Raw genomic sequence first — 25,142 nt, forward strand, 5'->3', positions numbered from 1 at the left:
AGAATTAACTCTTCTTAGGGGGAAGAAATAGTTATCTCTGCATATGGTATGATCAGTATGTAGAAAACCCAAAAGATTCTAGACACAGAAAAACTGTTAAACTAATACATGGATTCAGCAATGCTATAAGATACAAAAATCAGCTATTTCAATGAGATATCTGAAAAGGAGGGGCTTCCCTGGTGGCTCAGTGGTAAAGAATCTGCCTGTCAATGCAGGAGACGCAGATTCCATCCCTGCTGTAGGAAGGTTCTGCATGCCGCAGAGCTACTAAGCCTGTGTGCCCACAACTCCTGAGCCTATGCCCTAGAGCTGGTGTTCTGCAACAAGAGAAGCCACCGCAATGAGAAACCTGCTTGCCACAACTACAGAAAAGTCTGCACAGCAACAAAGACCCAGCATAGCCATAAATAAATACAAATTACTTTTAAAATCCAAAAAGTAAATTAAAATAATTCCACTTACAATAGCATCAAAAAGAATAAACTACTTAGGAATTAACCAAGTAAGTGAAAGACTTACATGTCAAAAAAACTACAAAACATCACTGAATGAAATTTAAAAATATACAAATAAACAGAAAACCATTTCATGCTCATGGATTAGAAGACTTGATATTGTTACTACAAAGCAATCTACAGAATCATTGCATTCTCTATCAAAATCCCAATGACTTTTTTTTTTGGCAGAAGTAGAAAAACTCATCCTAAAATTCATATGGAATCTCTAGGGATGTCCAATAAGTGAAACAATTTGAAAAGTAAGAACAAAGTTGGAGGACTCACACTTCCTGATTTCAAAGCTTAACACAGCTATAGTAATCAAAAGAGTGGCACTGGCATAAAGACAGACAAACAGACCAATGGAATAAAGTAGACAGCCCTGATATAAACCCTCACATATATGGTCAAATGATGCCAAAACCATTCAGTGGTAAAAGGACAGTCTTTAACAAATGGTGCTGGGAAAACCGGATATCCACATGTAAAAGAATAAAGGTGGACCTTTACCTAACACTAAAAATTAACTCAGACCAAAGACCTAAACGTAAGAGCTAAAACTATAAAACAGAACATGAAAAAACTCGATGACGTAGGACTGACAGTGATTTCTTGAATGTAACACCAAAGGCACAGGCAACAACAATCAAAAAATTAGACAAACTGCACTTTATTAAAATTTAAAACTTTTGTTTATTGAAGGACACTTGTTGTTTTATTTCCCTGATGACATAGTGCAAACTTTACAAGAAAAGTTTTATTGACCTGGTACTTAGCACTTGACAAAGCTTTTGATTATATATTCTTATGAACATATAATCTGCCCCACTCCCCCCAAAAAGGACATGACCAACAAAGTAAAAAGGAAACTTACAGAATGGGAGGAGGTATTTGCAAATTACATATAAGGGATTAATATCTAGTCTATACATAAAACCCCTACAACTCAACAACAAAAACCCAAAAGACTAGACTCAAAAATAGGCAAAGTTTTGGAATGGACATTTCTCCAAAAGAGAGAAACAGATGGTCAGCAAGCAAGTGAAAAGATGCTTGACATCACTAATCATTAGAGAAATGCAAATCAAAACACGATGCGTGCCACTTTACACTCATTAGGTTGACTGTTTAAAAAAAAAAAACAAGTGTTGATGAGAATGTAGAGAAATTGGAACTCTTGTGTATTCTTGGTGGGAATGGAAAATAGTATGGCAATAATTCAAAAAATTAAAGGCAGTATGATATGATTCAGCAATTCCACTCTGAGTATATACCCAGAAGAATTGAAAGAAGAGACTTGAACAGATGCTTTGTACACTTATTCATTGTAGTAGTATTCACCATAGCAAAAAGGTGGAAGCAGCCCAAGGATACCTCAATAGATAAATGGATAAACAGAACACTGTGGACATTTAAGAAAGTTATTATTCAACCTTACAAAAGAAGGAAATGTGACATGCTATGACACAGATGAACCTGGAAGACGTGCTGCAAAGTGAAACAAGGAAAAGACAAATGCTGCCATTACACTCTTAACGAGGAACTCAGTTAAATTCAGAGAAGAAAGCAGAATGGTAATTGCCAGGTGTTGAGGGGAAGGGAGAGTGGGGAGTTAATAGTTTAATGAGCACCGAGTTTCAGTTTTTTAGGATCAAAGTGTTCTGAAAATGGGTGCGACCACCAGCAAATGTACTGCACTGGGTCACAGAGCTACACGTTGAAAAATGGTGAAATTCTGGACTTTTCTGCTGGGCCAGGGGTTACAAATCCATCTGCCAATGCAGGGGAAGCAGGTTCAGTCCCTGCTCCAGGAATATTCTACCTGCCTGGCAACTACGCCCATGCGCCACAAGTGCTGAGCCCACGTGGCCCCAGAGCCCACGCTGTGGCACAAGAGAAGCCACCTCAGTAAGAAGCCCACGCACTACAACTCGAGAGTTGCTCCCACTTGCTGCAATTAGAGAAAGCCCGAGCTCAGCAGCGGAGACCCAGTGCAGCCAAAGATGAATACATAATTTTTAAAATTAAAAAAAGAGTAAATCCTAAGAGTTCTCATCACAGGAGACTTTATTTTTCCTTTTTCATATTCGTCTTTCTTTTCTCTTTATTGTGTCTATCTCAGAAGGTGGGTGTTAGCCAATCCTACTCTGGTAAACATCTCAAAATATACGTAAGTCAAACCATCATGCCGTGGACCTTAAACTTACACAGTGACGCACATCATTTTTCAATAAAACTGGAAGAAGCTTATTCAGCACGAGCCTCCCCTTCCCTCCCTAACTTGTGGATTTATTCCTCACCAATAGCAGAGACGTGGTTTCATCTCCTGGAATACTCTCCTCCTTTTCCCTCCCTCTTCCTCATCTTAACTCCTACTCTTCCCTCCGAGTTCAGTTCCCTAACAGCCCAGATCAGATTCCCCATTACAATCCTCTGCCACTAGACCCAGCAGGCTAAAAACTTACTTTTTCTGTCTCTGACTCCAGGCCAGGTATTCTTCCAACAGTCTGTGATAGAATGATCTATCTCCAGCACTGCATGCCATCAGGGAGTCTGTAAAATAGGTTTTATATCAGTGATGCATGTCCAAACTGGAGTGAGCTGGTTAGGCTTTACTCTAGGTTTGCACAGGGGAGATGGTTCAGAGCAGGGAGGGCTCATAATGTGAAAGTGAGGACGAAAGGTGTACATCCATGTCAGGTATATGGCCATGCCACCGGGTGTGGACAAAGTAATGTCTGGTGAAGTGTGTATCATCTTTGGTGCCCCTCTAGTTTGCGGGGTCTTTGTTCAGGTACCAGGGATTGAACCAGATTCCAGGGGAGAGAAAGCATATCGAGTTCTAACCACTGGACCTGCAGGAAACTCCCCAGGGTGCAGACTTTGAAATCAGACAGACCCAGATACTAGCTGAGTGATTCAGAGCAAGTTACTTTGGCTCTATAAACCCACCACACAGGACCCATGTGCCTGTTACTTTGTACACTGTGCGCAGGGCACCACCTGGCGGGCTGGCTGAAACTCTGATTATGGGCCCCGCCCCAGACTTTCTGATTCAATGGGTCTGAGTGGGATCTGAGAATGTGAATCTAATCGAATTCCCAGGTAATGCACCTGCTGCTGGTCCAGAACCACACTTGTGAACTACTAACCAAGCGCGTAGCAAGGACACGCTCGCTGGAAGAATGCTCAGATATTCTGATGCCACCTTTCTCCCCTAAGGAGTCCTCAGCTGGTTCCAACACGCTCGAAAGCCTTAAAAAATCATTTCCCCTCTTTGGATCTCAGGGCTCACATCTGTCAAAAGAGGCCGCTAGGCATGAAGAGACACTAAAGTTACTACTACACAAAACAATGAACTTTCTGAACAAGGTCCTAAGGGACTTGCAAGGTTAAAGCAAGGGCTAAAACCTGAGGGGCAACTTGGGGCCCCCGGGCAGCAAGGCTTGGGCTCCAAAGGACGCCTCGGGTAAGGCAGGGCCGTGTTCTGCCCCGCTGCTCGAGGGACATGCTGTGGCGGATTGGATGAAGCTCCTGTTTAACCTCGCTTTCCTCGGTGACATCGTTTTTATGCTTCCACAGAGCCTCCTCGCGCTCATGGCGTCTTCGTTACCAAGATTGTCCCTTCCCTCTCACCTTACTGCGGGGTCAGCGGAAGCTTGCCGTCACGTCCCCGCGCATAGTGCGCTTGCGCCGAAGCGGCGTCTGTTCTTGCGCTCGGACAGCTGCGCGGCCGTGGATTGGCTGCGTGTGCACGTCGGCGGGAGGAGGACGCGCGGCGCTGCGTGGCTCCGCCTTCCGCGCGCCTGGTCTCTGCCGAGCCAACAGAGCCCGGGTGTTTGGCCAAGTGCAGGCTGCCGGAGGGGCGCCGCTGAAACGATCCGCTGAGCCTGTCGCTGTCGCCGCCACCGCCGACCCGCGCTCCGTGACCCGCGACCCCAGACCCCGACCCCTTTTAGATCGGCCCGCGCGCCCCAGGCCCGGCCCGGGCGGCGCGACGGGAGGATGAGCGGCGGGCGGCGGAAGGAGGAGCCGTCTCAGCTGCAGCTGGCCAACGGGGCCCTCAAAGTCTCTGTCTGGAGCAAGGTGCTGCGGAGCGACGCGGCCTGGGAAGACAAGGTGCGGTGGGGACTAGCGGGGGCGCACGTTCGAGGAGCCAGCTGGGACTCGGGGACGAAAGGACAGGCCCGATGCTGGCCCCTACCCCTGCCTCGGTCCGGGCCCGGCCGAGTGTTCGGGGTGGCGGGACGGGTGGCCCAAGGGTGGCGGGGCGAACTGCGCGGGCCCAGCTGTCAGGCTCGGGGCTCATCACAGGGTGGTCGAAGGGTGAAATCGCCTAGGTCACTCGGGAAGCCGCAAGGAAGGGCGGAGGAGATGTCCCCGCAGGCAGGTCGCGTGCCTGAACGGCAAGGCTGAGCTGAGTTCGATTCCATCTCCGCCTTTTAGTGCCAGCAGGATCTTGAGTAAGTGACTGATGTTGTACCAGCGTCGTTGGCAGGAGCAATAACTAGAGCAGACTTCTATTGAATACTTACTATGTGTCCGGTTCTCTGTGTGTATCATCTCACTTGAGTCTCAGAAAAACTCTGAAGTGGGGTACCTGCTGCGTTAAAGTGCTTAGCACATAGTGAGGCTCACTAAAGGTGAGCTGCCATTGCTTTCCTGTCGAATGAGAAAACTGAATACCCTAATAAGGGTGAGAGTTAAGAGGGGAGACTGAAACCACCTTTCATGGGTGAGCGTTAGTGCATGCGTGTGGTGAGGAGTAGAGGTCGAGGAGACACCACCAAATGTGTGTGAGGAATGGCTGGGGAACTTCAAGATGTCCTTACTGGTCACATGCATTCAGAAGATCTGAGTGTGAGCACTTCCCCACCTCTGCTCCATGGTGGGCAAGGAACTATTGCAAATAGCTTGATTCCAGTTGGCCTGAAAAGATTGTTATACCTGCAGTCTTTCCCTTTTTTTTTTTTTTTTGGAATGATGAAATAGGTTTTCCTGGGGTTCCTGTAAGAGGGCGGGGGTGAATGGGAGGTACTTCCTGAAAGCGCCCTTGTCCTGCCCAGCTGTTGTAAAACCTTTCTGATTTGCTGTGTCATGTCTTCTTTCTTTGTGTAAGGGCTGGTTTCTGCAGTCCAGGGAAGGTCGGAAACCTGAATCTTCCATGTTCTTGTATGAAAATTAGATGTGCTGGCACCTTCTTCACTTTTGTTTCTAATTCAACCTCTCCTTTGTGACTTACTCAGAATTCCTTGTGTGGGGAAGTGGTAGTGAATTGGTCACAGTCAGCCCTTCCGCCTGTGGCTAGTCTGTCCAGGTATCCCCAGGTCAGGTAACTGGCCAGTAGCTCAGTTACTGTCACAGCAATTTCATTTTTGTAGCTTCTGGGGAAAAAAAAGTAAATGATTTTTCTAAAATTCTTATCTAGAGCACAACACCCTGGAAGCCATCACTTAAGTAAATATATCATCTTTTTTTAAACCACAATTTAGTACAAGAAGAATTCGAGAACCAAATACCATTGTCTTGGGGGAAATTTTCTCTGGAAGATGAGTTTAGCAGAAAGCTTTTCTGCTAAACTTGTTCCTCACCTGTTACAAGAGACTCTCTGACTCTGTGACCTCATGGACTGGAGCCCACCAGGCTCCTCTATCCATGGGACTTCCCAGACAAGAATACTGGAGTGGGTTGCCATTTCCTTCTCCAGGGGATCTTCCCGACCCAGGGATCAAACCCACGTCTCTTGTGCCTCCTGTATTACGGGCAGATTCTTTACTGTCTGAGCCACCAGGGAAGTCCCAAGATAAGTAAATATATATCATTTTTTTAAACCACAATTTAATATAAGAAGAAGATGTAGAGATTGGAGAACCAAATACCATTGTTTTGGGGGGAAATTTCTCTGGAAGATGAGTTTAGCAGAAAGATTTTCTGTTTCTCACCTGTTACAAAAGGTTCTCTTGTGGTACCCCCTCCAGATAATGCATACATTCTCTCTTTTTTCTATAGGATGAATTTCTAGATGTGATCTACTGGTTCCGACAGATCATTGCTGTGGTCCTAGGTGTCATTTGGGGAGTGTTACCATTGCGAGGTTTCTTGGGAATAGCAGGGTAAGTCTTGGGGTTTTTTTTGTATTTTTAGGTTTCTGTGTGTGTATTTGTGTGTAATAACTAAAGCAAAAAACTGGCCCCATGATGGCCCTCCTGGGTCTGATGCAGCACTCCTCAGTTCAGCAGGCCTGGGGATATCTTGGTCAGGCATGTTACCTTTACGAAGATCTGGTTAGTTTATTCATTCATGGGTCCCTAGTGACCTCATGCAAGCGGTTGCTATATTGCCTGTTGATAACAGGCATCTAGTTCTGACATGCCCTTTGTTGTCTAGGCAAGTTTGGGAGGTGGAAGAGCTCCTGTACCTGATGATCCCTCCCCTGTGCACTGTGCTGGATGTCCTGAATCTTGGCTTTGGCAGAAATTGTTTTGGGTTTCTGCTTTTTTTTTGGCCTTGCCACATGGCATGCAGAATCTTAGTTCCCAGACCAGGGATCGAACTCGTGTCCCCTGCAGTGGAAGCACTTAACCCCTGGACTGCCATGGAAGCCCCAGGTCCCTACATTTTAAAGGCAGTGAAAAAGTAGGAGATTGGGTCCTTCTTCCTTTATTGTGCGCCTGTGGCCAGTGGCAGCATTTGACAGCAGCCCCTGGTCATCGCTCTACTTGTTAAGAAGTCACTGCATGCCCACCAGGTTGATTTAAAAAGATTCATGGGAATTGTCTTAAGATGGGAGTTGTGGGTAAGTTATGGTAGAAATGGACAGGCAAACCTCTGGCCTTTTCTCTTTTCACACAGGGAATACAAACGGTCAGTCCTCAACATTGGAAAATCACGTAGATGTGTTAGTTGTGATCACATGTCTTATTTCCTTACTCTGGGGTGAAAAGTGTGAAATCATTTCAAACTCATTTGAGTTGGCTGTTTTCTCAGAAGGTAACCAAAAAGGAATGTACAGTCCTCTCTCCCAGCTAAAGAGGGTTTTTGATTTATGATGCTGAGCAAACTGTTTGTCCAAGGAAACCATAGGCTTTATCCTCCAACTCACTCTTGACAGAGTGGACATTTGATGAGGACTCATTGAGGATGATGAGATGCAGGCAGGACTTGGGGTTCATAGAGGTCTTCTCAGGGTGGAAATGGTATGAAGATACACACCACATTTTTAGAATGTTGGTCGCCCCATTTGAGCTTACTATGAGAAAAAAAAGGCAGATACCAGGAAAATGGCCAGAGATGGCAGAAGGCAATCTAAGAGCCAAAAAAGAGTAGTCTCCTGTCTTCCCCAGATCACTTTTCTAGGAGAGGGTAATAGTGGTTTGAACCCCTGCACCTGTCTCGTCTTATAGGCGCCCTGAGGGACTTCTCTGAAGTCACCCAATCTGGGAATAATATAGCAAAGACTCACGCTAGTCAGGGTTCCCTGGTGGCTCAGTGGTAAAGAACCCGCCTGCCAGTGCAGGAGATGCGAGTTCGATCCCTGGATCGGGAAGATCCCCTGGAGAGGGAAATGGTAACTCAGTCCAATATTCTTACCTGAAGACTCCCATGGACAGAGCAGCCTGGTAGGCTACAGTCCATGGTGTCGCAAAGAGTCGGACACAACTGAGCAACTAACACACACACACAGCCGGCGCCCGCCACCCCAATCCAGCATGCTTGTCTCTTTGCCCATACATTTGCTGTGTGGTTCTCTCCTGTTTACAATATAGAATTGATGCCCATCCTTAAATCTCAGTGTGGAGACTTCCAGTCCTCTCCTGACCCCTTCCCCTTGACCACCAGACATTTAAATGCTGTGTTTCTATGACTTCACTTTCTACTTAGTGAAAGTGCCTTGGCAGGCAGGCCCAGTGTCAGCCATTTTCTCTCTCCCCGTCAGCCTTTGTCTCTTTCACTTGTATTTCCCTTTTTCATCTCATTAAGCAACCACTTTTACAGTAGGAGACTCTAAATGAGCTTAGTAGCTGAGCCCCACTGACATTTCTAAGTCCCATTAGTAGGCTCTGTCTAGAGCCACTAACTCAGCCTGTCCAAAATGAAACTCCTGTCAGAGGGATGTGGCCAGATTGGCTGGGTCCCCAGATTTCTAGTGGCAGATAAGGATGTGGCCATGACATAGCGAAGCCAAGGACTGTAGTTTGCGTGGTATCCAAGAAAAACCATCTGTTCTTCCTGACTCCCTGCTTCTGTTGCTGGACCCATGTTTCTCCCAAGCACTTAGGCGCGAAGCCTTCGGGGCTTCTCGCCTCCCCATTCAGCTATTTTCTCAGTCCCTGTCCTCAAACTTTATTTGAACTGATATCCTGAAACAGGTCTAAACCAGTCTCCCAACTCCTGTTCTTTCCAGCCTGAGAAAGCCCACAGTGACTACTCACACCCTGCCTCAACCTCACCTTGCTCAGACAGCCTCAGGTCTATAGCACACCCCCTCCCCACCTTGCACAAGGAATTAACACTCCTATCTTCACACTGCCCTACCATGCCCTGCAGCAGCTCACACTTCATCCTCATCCGCAGAGCAGGAGGAACCTGTTCTCTTTGCATTTTCCACTGCAGCCTTCAGAGGGGTGTGGCCTAAGGCATATAGTCCCCCATAAGATTAGGTGCTATAAGAGGAAAGATCATAAAGGAAGTTTTGGTCACTTTATGAATATTACTTTTACGCAGCTGCAGTACCAAGAGATCAGTAGAGCATAGTACTTTTACTCTTCTCAGTATTCTGATTCCTGCACCAGTTAAATCATATGTGATGGGGGTCAGAGACCTTTCTGAACCCTCTGGTTTCAATCCACTCTGACTGTTGTTTTTGCCCCCCTCATAGATGGTGAGCTAACGGCTGGCACTGCCATGTTCATCTCTGCATTAAGTGCAGTAGCTGCCAGTGAACACTCAGAAATTGCCTCCCATTGGGAATTATGCAGGGGCTGCCTTACCATGCCCTTGCGTGCCCGACTAGGCCTTGAAGCAGCAGCTTCACATGGGTCTTTTCCATGGCCACCCCCCTTCCCGAGCTGGAACTACCTGGAGCCGTCGGGAACTGGTCCTATTTGGGATTATTCATCAGCCTTCTGTCTTACTTCAAGGGGGCTAGGAGAACTTACATATGCTTGCTGATCAACTAAAAAGAGGTGTTTTTTTTTTTCTCTAACACAACCAAGCGGGCAGCTCCACTGAGGACCTGGGTATGTTTTCATGGATCATTTCATTCGCCCCCACGACACGGTTAACTGCAGCTGCCAGCCCTGACAGAGCTGGACCGTGCCGGTGGGAGTTCGGGGTCCTCCACGCCTGCCGCTCATGCTCGGTGCTTGCCTCCCTTGCTCCAGGTTCTGCCTGATCAACGCGGGCGTCCTGTACGTCTACTTCAGCAACTACCTGCAGATAGACGAGGAGGAATACGGCGGCACGTGGGAGCTCACGAAAGAAGGGTTCATGACGTCGTTTGCCTTGTTCATGGTATGTGTCACTGAGGATGTCACAGCAAGGTCTGGCATTTCCTAGAGCTCTCAGTTATTCAAGGGGAGCCCTTTGATAGTTACATCGTGTGATTTGCGTACTGTTTCTTCAAGACTCCTGAGGCTGGAGGGCCTTTCTTGAGTTAATAAGATGTGGGGTGATGCACTGTGCAGTCTCCCTGTGGTGAGTGAATGCAGGGCTCATTGTCAACGTCTGCATCCAATTCTCAACTCTGGTTGCATATTGAAAACTGGGAAACATTTAACACATATACTCATAATAGCCCCCAAATGAAAATTTTTTGCATTTGCCGTCACCTGACAAATGGCTGGATAAAATACTCGGCCATAAAGATGACTGAAATACTGGTACAGGCTCCAACATGGATGGGCCTTGAAAACATGGTGCTAGGTGAAAAAAATGCAGACACAAAAGGCCACATGTTGTGATTCTGTTTATGTGAAATGTTCAAAAGAGGCAAACCCATATGGATAAAAAGTAGATTAGTGGTTGTTAGGAGAGGGGTGGGAAGGGAAATGGAAAGTAACTGATAACGGGAAGAGGTGTTGTTTCCAGGGTAACGAAAATCCTCTAAAATGTTTTCACAACTCCGAATATATGAATAACCTCTGAATTATATATACTTTAAAGAGGTAAACTTTATGAACAATGAATTACATCTCAAAGTTATATTTTAAAAGTTACAGACCCTAGCCCAGACCAATGAAATCAGAATCTCTGGGAGGTGGCACCTGGGCATCTCTGTATGTTTTTAAGATCCCAGAAGATTGCCAAGGACAGTCAGGTTTGAGAACCTCTGCTCTGGTATGAAGCTGACAGGGTATGACATGAGTTCTGCTTTGACGTGTTGCTAATTCTAACGCTTACTAGCAGTACAGTTGACTTCATCTCCATCATTTCCACATCTGTAACTCTAAGCCCTCGCACTGATGACAGGAGGAGAGACTTGTCCAGGGTCCTTTGGGAGTACAGCAAGGTGGTCCTGGGTTCTACTGGAGACATCTTGTTTTCAGTGAAATTATATAAGCCCCCAAGCAGCTCGCGCATTGGCTAGCCCCCGGGAAGTCCACTGTGCGCACTTTGTTAGGACACTTCTGTTTGGTGGAGTAGGAGCCTGTGTTGACCCTCTCGGTGAAGGGACCTGTAAACACCGCTTCTTTGCTGTCTAGGTCATCTGGATCATCTTCTACACTGCCGTCCACTATGACTGATGGCGCCTGGCCCCACCTGCTCCCTGCCCGGTCCAGAGGACCCTCTTAGTCACAGCACAGAAGCACGATTGGTGGGGGCTCCCCAGCCACGTGGAACCCGGAAGACCCGTGTTTCCTGGACCGAGAATCAGTGTTTTGGGCATCAGTGTCTTCTGCAAGGGTTGCGACCTGAAACTTTTTAAAGAACCATCCACCTTTTGGAGAAGCACTTTTGAACTGTCCATCGCCAACCGTTTCTTCTTGGAGACCATCATGAGATACCTGTTTGCCAATTGGAGCTGTCCTTTAATTTGCTGCACCTCTGGATCTGGATGAAACATTAAATTGTCTTCCTTCTCCATCAGGTGTACAGTTTTTAAACTACCAATCATGGGCATATCAAGTCTTCTGAAAACAGTATGGCAGTATGTGCATGGTCCATAGAACAGTACAAGCAGCATCTGATAACGATTTTCATTGTAGAATGTTTCAGATACTTGAATAAATCAGATCTTTAATTGAGACCCTGTTGATGATACTGGTAAAGCCTTTCCCACCTCCACTCTAGCTTCAGAACCCAGTAGGGCAATAGAGGCAGTGGCCTTCCCTCCCCTTCCTTCTTCCCTCTTCTCTCTGCTCACTTAGCAGCTGCAGCCAGGCCCCTTTGCTTTCATGGGCAGCAGGGAAATGGAGGACTGGAGTTGGTACAGGCGGTGGCCTTGACTTTGTGGAGAGAGGGCTCCCCGCCCTCTGATGCCCCTGCCCAGAGAATGTGCCTATAACCTCACCACAGTGTGCTGGGCTCAGATGGTGTCGTTTTGCATTTGGCCACAAGGTGGCGAGGCTGCTGTAGCCAGAAAAGCGTAGTCAGGTTCAAAGGATGAGCCACACAATGAAACAGACCTGAGAGCTAGGACTGTCCCAAGAAGGGGCTTAACGGGGATGTGGAGGACCTGGACTGTCAGGGGTCTTGCTCTTGGCTTGGCGGTCAGGTGGGAGCTGGCCAGCCCAGGTTCTGCTGCTGTTTAAGCCACCTATTCCCTCTGCTTTCCTGTTCCTTCCAGGCCACAGTCCTACCTTCAGAGGTGTGGTAGCATTCTGAGTGAGACTGGTCAGTTTTCTTTAAATGGTTACTTTTTCCACCTTGATGCTGGTGGTGGTTTTCTATCTTGTGGGAGGAGTTGTGGGATGGAAAATGACTCTCGACAGGCAGGAGATGACACTGGAAATCCCAAACTCAGGAATTGACTGGGTCAGACCCCAGAGGACACCTGGTCTCTTTTTGGAGTCCTGGCCCTGTTTTTAACTGCTCCAGACTTCGAACTAGAGGTTGTAGGCCAAGTCATCACGCTGAGAGGAGGTTAAGTGATTTCTTAGGGCTAAGAGGGGAAGGAACAGAGGATACTGCTGGGCCCCTGGATGTGCCTCTGTACCCCAGCCTTCCCTTCCCCTTCGTGCCGCCTTGCCTTTGGGGTGCTTGCTCAGGCTGAGCTGAGATGGGGCTCTAGGTGCCGCAGCCTTGGTTACCCTTTCGCCGTCTGCTTTCGGCCTTGGCATCGTCCAAGGAGGTGTCATCAGTCAGGCTGATGTAGGAGTTCAGGGCCTCCCGGAGCCCCTCACTGAGGAGGGACTCCTCCCCTGCAGCAGATGCTTCAGAGAACAGGAGGGAGCTGTGGAGAAGGGACAGAGCTGGGTCGGGAGCCTCCGCTTCCTCCCCGCCCCTGCCACCCAGTCCCTGCTCTCAGAACCTGCTGAAAACCCCCTGGTTTCCTGCTCCCTGTCAGATCAGACCCCTGCTTGACCTCACTCAGGCCTGGTACTCTTGTATCCCATCTTGTCTGTCCCCCCACCTTGGTGTCCAGGCATGCCTAGTATCCGTGCCCACTTTGGCATCCCTGCTGGTCCCCCCAGCAGACCGGCTGAGCCTGGGCTGGCCTCTGAGTTCAGACGATGCTCGGTGGCTCCCAGGTGTCCCTGAAGGTGACGCCCCCAGTCCAGGTTCCCAGGGGCGGGTCCTTCTAACTCTGTTCCACTTCCCCTTGCAGGAGCCCCTCACCTGTCCAGCTCTTTCCAGTTGAGTGGTGTCGCCTGCACAGTCACAGGTGGGGGTATGGCCTTGCCAGGGAGTGGGCCAGCCCTCCGCAGGGCACAGGGCTCCTTGAGGAGGCAGCAGATGTCATCCGCCAGCTCTGAGGAAGAGACCTAGACCTTTGACCTGGCCGACTCCAGCCCCGTTTCCCTCGCCAACCAACCACCCTCACCCTGACAGCCTTCCACACTTGGCTAGTGGGACGGGAGCCCCAGACTGTTCATCTGGAAGCTGAGATGCAGTCAAAGATTCTGGGCTAACTGGGGAGACTTAATTTACTGTGTGACTTTGGGTAAGTTGAGGGACCTCTCTGAGCCCCAGTTTTCTGATTAGGAAAGTGCTTTGGAAAGAAGAAAGCTAAGGGATGATCAGTCTCCACTTGTTCGGTCAGTATCTGCTGCCTGGAACAGCTGTCCAGAAAGCCCCTGATCAGTTTTCTCAGCAGTGGTCTTTCCTCTCTGCCTCTGACACTGCTGTTACAGGATAGGCACCAGAAGATGCTGAGAATTGACTAAATTCCACAGTAACAACAGCTGTGGGCCTAATTCCTGCGGAGAGAACCGTGCCAGCCGTGGGGGACCTTGACTCAGAACCACAGTGGTCAGTGAGGTACTGGCCTACACACCCACAGGACATCTGAGTGGCTCTGCTGGTGTGAGATGAAGCCGGGGCTCCCAGGCTGCGTTTCTTGGCACAGGGACTGGCGTGGAGAAAGGGGCGGTCCCTCTTCTGTCTGGATATTCTCCAGCAAGTAAACTGTCCGAGAGATGACTGACTGCCCCCAAAGCCCAAATCCCCATCTACTCTCGTATGAGGCGGAGGCTGGCCGTACCAGAGTAGTGGTCCACCAGGGCCAGGAGTGAGGGGAAGGTGAGGCGCGGCGAGATGTACAGCCAGCCGTTGTCCAGGCGCTGGATTCTGTAGTGTTTGATCCGGTCCCAGGACGCAGGGCGGCTGAGGCGGACCGACAGGGAGTAACAGCCTGAGGAGGAAAGGCTCTGGGTGGGACTAAGGCCGTGCTGGGACCCAGCCCTGCCTAGGATGGGAGAAGGAACGTGTGAAATGGCCGCAGAGAGTGGCCACCAGGCTCAGACAGAAGGGGAGGCAGAGGGGAAAGACAAAGACGTGCTCTCTTGTTCCCAAATGACAATGCATTCGTAACAGCTAGGGTCTCGTGAGGATGAAATGAGATCATGCACACAGAGTGCTCAGAACAGGGCCTGCCACAGTTGAAGTGAGCATTAAGTGTTGGCTGTTCTTATAAAGACCCAAGTGGACGGAAGTGTTTTAGAATGTGATCAGTAGATGTCAGCAAGGATGCAGAGAAAAAGGAATTCTTAGCCTGCTGGTAAAAAGGTAAGTCAGTATAAGCTACTTTGGAAACAGCTGGCATTAACTAGTCGAGTTGAACGTGCCCATACCTCACAACCCAGTGGTTCCATCCCAGCATGATCCCTTGCCAATACAAAACCAAAAATATTCAGAGCAGCACTGTTCAGAAAAGCCCCAGACTGCAAACAGCCCATATGCACTCAAGAGAATGGTAGATTCTAGAAAGTAACACTATTCAGTGACAGTGTTAGTCGCTCAGTAGTGTCCGACTCTCTGTGACCCCATGGACTATTGGCCTCCAGGCTTGTGTGTCCATGGAATTTTCCAGGCAAGAATACTGAAGTGGGGTTGCCATTTCCTTTTCCAGGGGATCTTGCTGGTGCTGGGGTCAAACCCAGGTCTCCTGTGTTGCAGGCAGATTCTTTGCAATCTGAGTCACCAGGGAAGCCCCACTATTCTGTAGTAAAAGTTAATAACCACCATGCACACAAGCATAGGTAAATGTTTAAAATAATGAGCAGAAACAGCAAGTCACAGAAGCATACAGTCAGTATGATTCTATTTATATAAACTTCAGAGGCAGCCAAGACTATATTGACTATATTGCATGTGTGGCAAAGCTAGGAAAAAAAGAAACTGATCAACAGTGAAGCAGGCAGGGGGCTTCAAAGGTAATGATGCACAGTTGCCCACCTACGCTGATAGGTGGGCACATGGGTGTTGCTTTTATTAGTCTTTAACCTATTGCTGTTGTTCAGTCATTAAGTCGTGTCCGACTCTTTGCGACCCCATGGACTGTAGCATGCCAGTGTCTGGTGTCCTCCGCTATCTCCTGGAGTTTGCTCAAATTCTGTCCATTGAGTCAGTGATTCATGTCCACTGAGTAGATATATAACCATCCTGTCCTCTGCTGCCCTCTTCTCCTTTTGTTTTCAATCTTTCCCCACATCAGGGTCTTTTCCAATGAGGCGGCTCTTTGCATCAGGTGGCCAAAGTATTGGAGCTTCATACATGAATGTTATATACACTGATGCACGTGAAAGAATTTTTCCAGTTTTTTTTTTTTTAGTGGGGTGGTGCATCCTAAAGGAGATCAGTCCTGGGTGTTCATTGGAAGGACTGATGCTGAAGCTGAAACTCCAATACTTTGGCCACCTCATGCGAAGAGTTGACTCATTGGAAAAGACTCTGATGCTGGGAGGGATTGGGGGCAGGAGGAGAAGGGGATGACAGAGGATGAGATGGCTGGATGGCATCACCAACTCGATGGACGTGAGTTTAAGTGAACTCCGGGAGTTGGTGATGGACAGGGAGGCCTGGCGTGCTGCGATTCATGGGGTCGCAAAGAGTCGGACACGACTGAGCGACTGAACTGAACTGAACTGAACTGGTAGTTTTGGCCATGCCATGTGGCTTGTGGGATATCAGTTCCCAGACCAGGGACTGAAGCTGGGCCATAGCAGTGAAAGCCCAGAATCCTAACCACTGGGCCACCAAGGAGTTGCCTGTTTTATTTTTTATTTTTTTTAAAGCAGCGGCGTGGGCGCGTACAGCGGCACCCCCACGGCGCCCGCCGCCGTCGCCGGCCCGGGGTGCGGGTACTGCATGGCTGCGCCGCGCTCCGGCCCCTCGGAGAGCTCTGTTTTAGTTTTTAAAATAAACTTTATTGAGAGATAATTTATATAAAATGAAAATGCAAATGTTTAAAGTATACAGATGATAGGTTTCAACAAAAAACAGATAACTGGCCATGGTTAAAAAATAGAGGAAAAAAGGACTATATAAAATTGTAACTATATAAAATCACGCCTAGAATAGTAATTTTCAGCAGATGAGGATACATATGAGAGCTGTCTATAACGTGGGATTCATTTCTTCAGTCAACACTTCATCAAAGCGAAAGGGGGGCTCCCCTGGTGGCTCAGTGGTAAAGAATTCCCCTGCCATTGCAGGAGACATGAGTTTGACCCCTGATCCAGGAAGATCCCACATGCCGAGGAGCAACTAAGCCCGTGTGCCACAACTGTTGAGCCTGTGCTCTACAGCCCAGGAGCTGCAGCTGCTGAGCCACATGCTGCAGCTTCTGAAGCCACGTGCCTCGAGCCTGTGTTCTGCGACAAGAGGAGCCACCACAAGGACAAGCCCACACACCGCAGTGAAGAGCATCCACAGCTAGAGAAAGCCCATGTGCAGCAAAGAAGACCCAGATCAGTCAAAAATAGATAAATAAAATTATTTTTTTTAAAGCCAAACAGGAAGAGGGTTTTTTAGTGGTATAATGGTAATAATCTATTATTACTGTCTAAGGATCTAAAGCTATCTGTAGCTTTCATTTATTGAGTGCTTACTATGCACCTTTTATATGGGATATAATTCTAACCACCCTATGAGGTAGGTACAATTATCCCCACTTTACAGATGAGAAGACTGGCACAGAGAACCTGGAAGAAGAGGCAGTGGCCCTGTCACTTAACCTTTCCCTGTGGAATGCCAACGGTATGCAGGAGGGAATTTCCCAAAGCACAGGCACTGCTTGGTTTTAGGAAGCTTTTACTTTGAGGAAATGGTCTAAATACTCCATGAAAAGGCAGAGATTTTCAAACTGTATTTTAAAAATACAACTACTTGGGACTTCCCTGGTGGTCCAGAGGCTAAGACTCTGAGCTCCTAACGTAGGGGCCTGGGTTCGAGTCCTGGTCAGAGAACCAGATCCCACACGCCACAACTAAGACCCCATGTAGCCAAATAAATAAATATATATTTAAAAACCAATACAACTACTTGAGAAACACATTTTGACTTTTAAAACATAGGCTAAAAGTAAAAGATGAAAAATATGTATCATTCAAACATTAATCATAGGAAGGCTGGAGTGATTATATTAATACCAGAAAAGTAGAATTCAGGACCAACAATATTATCAGAGATAAGAGGATGTCCTGCATTTGCATGCACTCAATCACAGAGATTAAAGATACAGAAGCAAAGCCGAGAGTATTAACAGAAGAAAGAGATGTCCATAATCATAACTGGAGATTTCAACACTCCTCTCTCAGTACTTGATAGGATAGAAAATCAGTAGGGAAATAGAATAGTTGAACAATGCAATCAGCCCATTTGGCTTAATTAGCCAACATTGGACCCAACAAATGCACATGGAATATTCAAGGCAGACTGTAGACTGGGCCATAAAAACAAATTTAAAAGTACTGAAATAATTAAAGGTATAGTTCCTGACTACAACAATTAAATTATAAATTAATTAATAACAAAAAGATATGTGGAAAATTCCCAGATATTTGGAAATAACCCAGAGATTGAGGAAATTACAAGCAAAACTAGAAAATATTTTTAACCAAAGAAAATTTTGTGAGCTCAGCTAAATCAGGACTTGAAAGTACATTTGTAGCTTTAAACCTTACATTTCAAGAAAAAGGCATAAAATAAAGTTTCTACCTTAAAAAGCTGGAAAAAATAAATTTTTGTAGAAGGAAATAAAGCAGAAATAAAAAATAGAAAACAGAGAAAAATCAAATGCTGATTCTTTGAAAAGATTGATAAAATCGATAAACCTTGAGCTAGATTGATCAAGAAAAAAAGGAAAAAACCACACACATACATTGCCAACATCAGGAAGAGGGGACATCACCATAGAAGAGATCCTACACACATTAAAAGGATAAGGGCATGAACAACTATGCCAACAAATTCTACAACGTGGGTGAAATGGACAAATCCTTAGACGACACAAATTACCAACACTGATGCAAGAAATAGAAAATTTGAATAGACCTATATCTATTGCAGAAGTTGAATTCATAATTTTAAAACTTGCTGCAAAGATGACTCTGGGCCCAGATGGCTTTACTAGTGAGTCCTATCAAACATTTAAGAAGAAATAATTTCAATTTTACACAAATTCTCTTAAAATATAGAAGGCAGCATTTTCCTACCCATTTCATGAGATCACCAATTAACTTGCTACATAAACCAGCTAAAAACGTTATAAGAAAACTATAGACCAATATCCCTTATATATATATATATACACACACACATACATACACACACACACATATATATATAGACAAAAAAATCCTTCACACACTGTTAGCAAACTGTACCCAGAAATATATAAAAATGATAACACAATATGACTAAATTGACTTTATCCCAGGAATACAAGTTGATTTAAAAATTGAACATCAGTGTTAACTCACTATATTAGTAGAATAAATGGGGTGGGGCGGGGAACGATCATCTGGAGAAATGTAGAAAAATAATATGACACAGTTCAATTATGATTTTTAAAAAATAAAACTACAAATAGAAGATGTAATAGTTTCCTATGGCTGCTGTAACAAGTTACCATATATTTAGAGGTTTAAAACAACAAGAGTGGATTATTTTACAATGCTGGGGGTCAAAATCCTGAAATGGGTTTCACTAAACAAAAATCAAGGTATCAGCAAGCCTGTATTTCCTCTGCAGCCTCTAGAGGAGAACCCCTTCCTTTGCCTTTTCAGTGTCTAGAAGCCACCTGCATTCCTTAGTTCATGGCCCCTTATTCCATCTTTATTCTTACCCTCTTGCCTCCCTCTTGTAAAGACCCTTGTGATTTCACTGGGCTCATCTGGATAATCCAGCATAATCTCCCCATCTCAAAACCCTTAGTCACATCAACAAACTCTCTTTCGCAATGTAAGGTAATTCACAGTCACTGGTTTCAGGGATTTGGACCTAGACATTATTGGGGAACTATACTGCTATCACAGAAGGGTACGTCCTCGTAACCTGACATAGAGGATCTGTGAAAAATCTGTAAGTAACATCATACTTAATGGGAAAGACTAAATTTTTCCTTCTAAGATTAAGAACAGAGCAAGAATGCTCTTACAACTTTACTTGTTATATATTAGAGGTCGTAGCGAGTGCAATCAAGACAAGAAAAAACAACAAAAGGTCTATGGGTTGGAAAATAAACTATTTATCGATAATGTGTGATCATATATGTAGAAAATCCTAAGGAACCTACAAAAAACCTACTAGAACTAATAAGTGAATTTAGCAAGGCTTCAGGCTACGAAGTCAGTATTCTTTGAGAAGTATGGAGTAGGGTCCCTGCTTCCTTTTCTTTGTCTTCTACTTGACTCTGGAGACACCTTGACTTTTTATCTTTAAGAATCTCTTCTGGGGCTTCCCTGGTGGTCCAGCGGCTGAGAGTCCACCTGCCTGAGAGTCCACGCAGGGGACACCAGTTCAATCCCTGGTCAGGGAAGATTCCACATGCCACAGAACAACTAAGCCCATGTACCACAACTACTGAGCCCGTGCGCTGCACCCACCGAGGCCTGCTCACCTAGAGCCTGTGCTCTGCAACGAGAGAAGCCACTGCAATGAGAAGCCCGAGCACTGCAGCAAAGAGTGGCCCCTGCTCACCACAACGACAGAGAGTCTTTGCAGCAATGAAGACCCAGAGCAGCCAAAGGTAACAAGTTTTTTTTTTTTTTTAAAGAGAAATATCTCTTCTGGAGCTGTGTTGTCACCCTGAAAAAGTTCTCTGGTTGGGAAAGGGCTACATATCTGAAAATAGTCTCTGGAGGCCAACCAGTGAGCTGAACTAAGTGACCAAGTTCCTCTATGGGGCCTGGTTCTCTAGCCACCCCATCTTGGCCACTGTAACCACAGTTACCAGAATCAGGAAGGGTCCTGACAGCCACACTGAGAACCTGACGGGTAGACTCAGAGATAATACGCTCTGTCAACCCCATGTGGGGACAGGCCTCCTACCAAGGCATCTGCGACTGGTCCGTGTGCCTGGTACCTTGCTGGCCCATCTCACTGCACGCTGCAGCCAGTCCCAAATATCTACTGCTGTCTCTCAGCTTTAGGACATCTTTTAAACTTGGACTGTCTGGGTTCATATCCCATAGAGTCACACCCTATAACACCCCTGCATACTATAACCCTACTTGTGTCTCTAAAACATTATTTGACCTCTCAGATTTGTTTCTTCATCTATAAAGGGGGATCATAATTGTCCCTGTCTCAGGAGATTGCCACAAGGATTCAGATGGTAAAGTAGATAAAACATTCAGCAGGGTTTGGCATATAGCAAGCATCCAGTACTCCTGATCTGTTCTCTGCCTCTTTGCTCACATTGTTCCCTTTATATGGAACACTCTTCCACCTGAGTCAACACCAGTCTTCCTTTTACAACTCAGTTCCTACTTGGACAACTCTCCAGAGCTTGTTCTCTGCCTGGGAGAAGCCCCAGCTCTCCCTCAACATTACCCCACCCATCATATAACCAACGGTGAGTCTCGCGAGGGACGGTTCTAATTTATTTGCCCACCATCTTCCCATCTCAGAAAATAGCAACACGATTCACCCATTACTAAGCTCCTAACCCCAGAACTGTGGTGTTGGAGAAGACTCTTGAGAGTCCCTTGGACTGCAAGGAGATCCAACCAGTCCATCCTAAAGGAGATCAGCCCTGGGTGTTCTTTGGAGGGAATGATGCTAAAGCTGAAACTCCAGTACTTTGGCCACCTCATGCGAAGAGTTGACTCATTGGAAAAGACTCTAATGCTGGGAGGGATTGGGGGCATGAGGAGAAGGACATGACAGAGGATGAGATGGCTGGATGGCATCACCGACTCGATGGACATGAGTTTGAGTGAACTCCGGGAGTTGGTGATGGACAGGGAGGCCTGGCGTGCTGCGATTCATGGAGTTGCAAAGAGTTGGACACAACTGAGTGACTGAACTGAACTGAACCCCAGCATCATCCCTCAGAGCTTCCATTCTCTCTTAATCTCCCTTCCAGCCCTACAGAAAAACCTGAATGTACTGGCTACGTTCAGAACAAATCTGGAAACCAACCACTTCTTACTGTGGCTTCCCACTTTCACCTCATCCCCTGCCACAGCCTCTCTTTGCACAGTATAGGGATCAGATCATGTCACTCCCCTGCTTAGAACCCTGTCACATTTAAAATAAATCAGAAGCCCTCACCCTGGCAACACCTTGTGTGACCTGACTTTGGGTGACCTTGAATCTGCTCCCGGTGCACACCTGCCTCCCGCAGAGGACGCGCCTGTTGACTTGGTTCCTCCTAATTACCGCTTTAGTTTCTCTGTGGCACTTGCCGGGCTGCTGTGTGTGTTCAGACGAGTCTGACTCTGCAAACCCATGGACTGCAGCCCGCCAGGCTCCTTTGTTCATGGAATTTTCCAGGCAAGAACACTGGAGTGGGTTGCCATTTCCTACTCCAGGGCACTTGCCATGATCAGACGCATAATGACTATTTGTTCACTATCCACGCTGCCAACTAAACTGTGGGCAGGTATCTTGCTTTTTCTGTTGTTGAATCCCCGCTACTTGTAACAGCGGCTGGCACCGAGTCACCATGCAGAATTTGCTGAATGAATTACTGAATCTCAGTGATGAACACTGGACACAGGCATGATTAAAAGCAGACTCAAGGAGTCCTTGCCACCATTTGTACTCCAACTGCTGAGCACACATGGTGTGAGGGGGCAGTCTACCCTACCCTGGTTCTTCACCCTCTCTCCTCCCCTCAACATACATATATGCACTCATTCACTCATCCATTTATCCAGTAAATATCTGTTGAGCAGGAGCTGGCACTGCGTGAGCCCCGGACACAGGTAATCAGAACTTCGTTCTCTGGGGCACGTTTTGTGGGGCATGTGCCAGGGATGTCTCACTGGCACGTGCCTCAGCCAGAATTTTCCTTTATGGTCCTCATCCTTATGTTTAGTTCCCCTGCTCTTAGACCACACACCTGACTTCGTTTTAAGAAATAAATGTATTGCGGCTACAGAAGAGGTCTTTTCAGGTGGCTATGGGAATTGAGAGCAAAAGGTGGCAAACAACCCAGGGACGCGACACTGCAGTGGGTTGTGAAGGATGAGTAGGCGTTGGCCAAGAGGAAGAACGGAGGAGGGGGCTCTCCAGGCCGAGGGAGGCTTGTGTGCAAGGATGCAGCATGGAAAGAACAAGCAGTGTTTGTTCATGGAGCATTTTGGTAGGCAGGGGGCTGGGAGCCAGGCCGTGGGAGCTGCGGCTGGTGCAGGGCCACTGGGAGACCCACGGGGGAAAAGGCATGGTCCTGGGGTTGCTGGAAGCTCAGGCAGGCTTCGCCAGTGTCACAGGCTGGCCTGCAGTGACCTGTGGGGCCAGGCACATGTTCTCCCAGGTGTTCTGACGATGATGCCAGGAGGAGGGGAGGGGTCCACAGTAGTGTGAGATTAGACTAAAAGCTCTGAACTTCCACTGAGACTTCTGAGAAGCTAAGAGTCTGGAGGATGCTGCACCTTGGCCCCTCAACTGTCTGGAGCCTGAGGGCAGGAACCACAATTTAGCAGGCCTGACTCGGAGAAGATGCTTTTAAGCATTTCTCAGCTGACAGAACACACAGAGGTGAGCCCCTCAGGGGGGAAGTGTGCACAGCTCATCAATCTCTTATGCTCAACAGAGTATCAACACACAGGAGGACAGTAGGAAGGTAAGAGGGTGGTGCTCGTGGGGCCTGGTCCTGGCGCTGACCTCTGGCACAGTCCTGGGACCTCCAGAAGCCCTTCGAGCCCCTTCACAGACCAAGATTTTCAGCCTGACTCAGACCCTGCCATGGTTCCCTAAAACACAAGGTACGCCAGAGGGACTCTCAGGAAGATGTAGGGGCCTCGTCCCCTCCTGACTCCAGGCCCCGAATTGTATTCTTAGGAGCGCAGTGCCCCAGGACTTCCTCCTTGGTCCATCCACAGACTCAAAGCCCCTGTAGAATTTCCCTCCCAGAGGTACATCCACACCTTGGGCCAAAGAAAATCTGGTCTCACCCACTCAGTCGACAGTTAATTACCATTATAGATGACAAGATGCATTATGCAAACATGAAAAACACTGTCTCTCATTACTTGATTTTGGGTTCCCTAGACTGGAACTTTGTTTCCAAACTTAAAAGAACAGGAGAACCGGCCGGAGAGCTTGTGACGGAAGCAGATTTCTGACCTCTGTGCCCCACAGTCTTATTTGGCAGGTCTGTGGTGGGGCCCAGGAACACACTGGCAAGATGTTTCCCTGACGATTCCTGTACACTCGAGTCTCAGAACCACCATCCTATGGCGTCACTTGGGCCCCTACAGCTTTAGTGTCAAACTTTTTTTTTGACCACAAACCACAATACGAAATTTTACATTGTGACCCAGGACACCGTTAAAATGACTGAAAACAAAAGTTTGATGAAGTAGTATTTTCCCCAACCCCAGTGAGGCACCCTAATGTTTCAGCTGTATTTCACTTTAAACACTCACCAGTCCAGATTCACCAGCTTAATGGGTCTCAACCTTGGCTGCACATCAGAATCACCCAGGGTTGGGGGTGGGGGGCTTTTATAGCTTCCAGGGCCCAGGCCACACCCCTGACCAATTAAATCAGTAACTCTGGGGGTGGAGGGCAGGCATCAGTACTTTATAAATCTCCCCCAGATGATTCTAATACATAGTCAAGGTCTAGATCAGTCCTGACTCTGCGATCCCCTGGACTGCAGCCCACCAGGCTCCTCTGTCCATGGGATTTTCCAGGCAAGAATACTGGAGTGGGTTACTGTTTCCTACTCCAGGGGATCTTCCTGATCCAGGGATTGAACCTACATCTCTTGCACCTCTTGCATTTACAGGCAGGTTCTTTACCACCGAGCCACCTGGGAAGCCCATTAAGGTCTAGATCTTAAAGTGTGGTCCCCAGACTAGCAGCAGCAATCATCAACTGTGAACTCGTTGGACAGGCAAACTCTCAGGCCTCAACTTACCAAATCAGAACTGCCTGGACCAGGTCTTTTGTCTAATAAACCCTCCAGGTGATTCTGATGGCCACCCAGGTTTGAGACCCATTGGTCTATAACCACCGAATTAACCTGATTTCTTGACCCACAAATGGGTCGTGACCCATTTTCTTGACACGCATTCTCCAAAAGGAAGCCCCAGATGAGAGATCAAAAATTAGTATTGGGAAACTGCTGCCTTTCCTGTAGAACTGGCAATTTTCTTTCTTTTTTGATGAGAGCTGCCTTCTGTACTAATCCCTTCTGGCGCTGCTGTGGGAAACCTTAGAGTCAAATCTAACCTTAATCCCAACAGTTTTATGGCTCCTTAGAGATCTTACAGATCCTTTACACCTTAAACTTATACAGTGCTGGATATCAGTTATGTCTCAATAAAACAAGAAGGAAAAAAAAAAAGACCCTATGGATTCTTATCTGCTTTCTCCTTTATTTCTCCACTGGTTCCTCCTGTATATATACCTTCTTAGAAAGGGGGCAGAGTGGCAGTAAGTTCCGGTCACTATGCTCTTGGGGTTCAACCAGGCCAGAGAAGGAGCAGGGGTGGGGCAGCTGAGCACTGGAGCACTTCCTGTGGCTTCTCAAGCTCACTGGGGCCTGGTCTGCAGCACCCCTGCCCCCAACAGCACCGC

General features: G+C 47.2%; 2 protein-coding genes across 3 annotated transcripts in view; one reads left to right on the forward strand and one right to left on the reverse strand.

Annotated features, from left to right (window-relative positions):
* The first annotated feature begins 4,242 nt into the window (after positions 1-4,242).
* Positions 4,243-11,748, forward strand: RAB5IF (RAB5 interacting factor). Its single transcript, XM_061437518.1, has 4 exons — positions 4,243-4,619; positions 6,510-6,613; positions 9,884-10,013; positions 11,204-11,748. Exons 1-4 carry the CDS (start codon positions 4,506-4,508, stop codon positions 11,243-11,245), a joined length of 390 nt encoding a protein of 129 aa, XP_061293502.1. The 5' UTR covers positions 4,243-4,505; the 3' UTR covers positions 11,246-11,748.
* SLA2 (Src like adaptor 2) overlaps positions 10,455-25,142 on the reverse strand; it is a 29,354-nt gene continuing 14,666 nt past the window's right edge. Inside the window, exons 6-8 of one of the 2 annotated variants that reach the window (XM_061437514.1) lie at positions 14,146-14,349; positions 13,281-13,413; positions 10,455-12,894 (exon numbers count right to left, since the gene is read on the reverse strand). In XM_061437514.1, the coding sequence (XP_061293498.1) occupies positions 12,729-12,894; positions 13,281-13,413; positions 14,146-14,349 (503 nt within the window). In that variant the 3' untranslated portion in view covers positions 10,455-12,728. The remainder of the gene's footprint in view (positions 12,895-13,280; positions 13,414-14,145; positions 14,350-25,142) is intronic. The other variant, XM_061437515.1, reaches the window with a different exon arrangement.

Source organism: Bos javanicus, chromosome 13 (genome assembly GCF_032452875.1).
Source record: "Bos javanicus breed banteng chromosome 13, ARS-OSU_banteng_1.0, whole genome shotgun sequence".
In the NCBI taxonomy this organism is placed as follows: domain Eukaryota; kingdom Metazoa; phylum Chordata; class Mammalia; order Artiodactyla; family Bovidae; genus Bos; species Bos javanicus.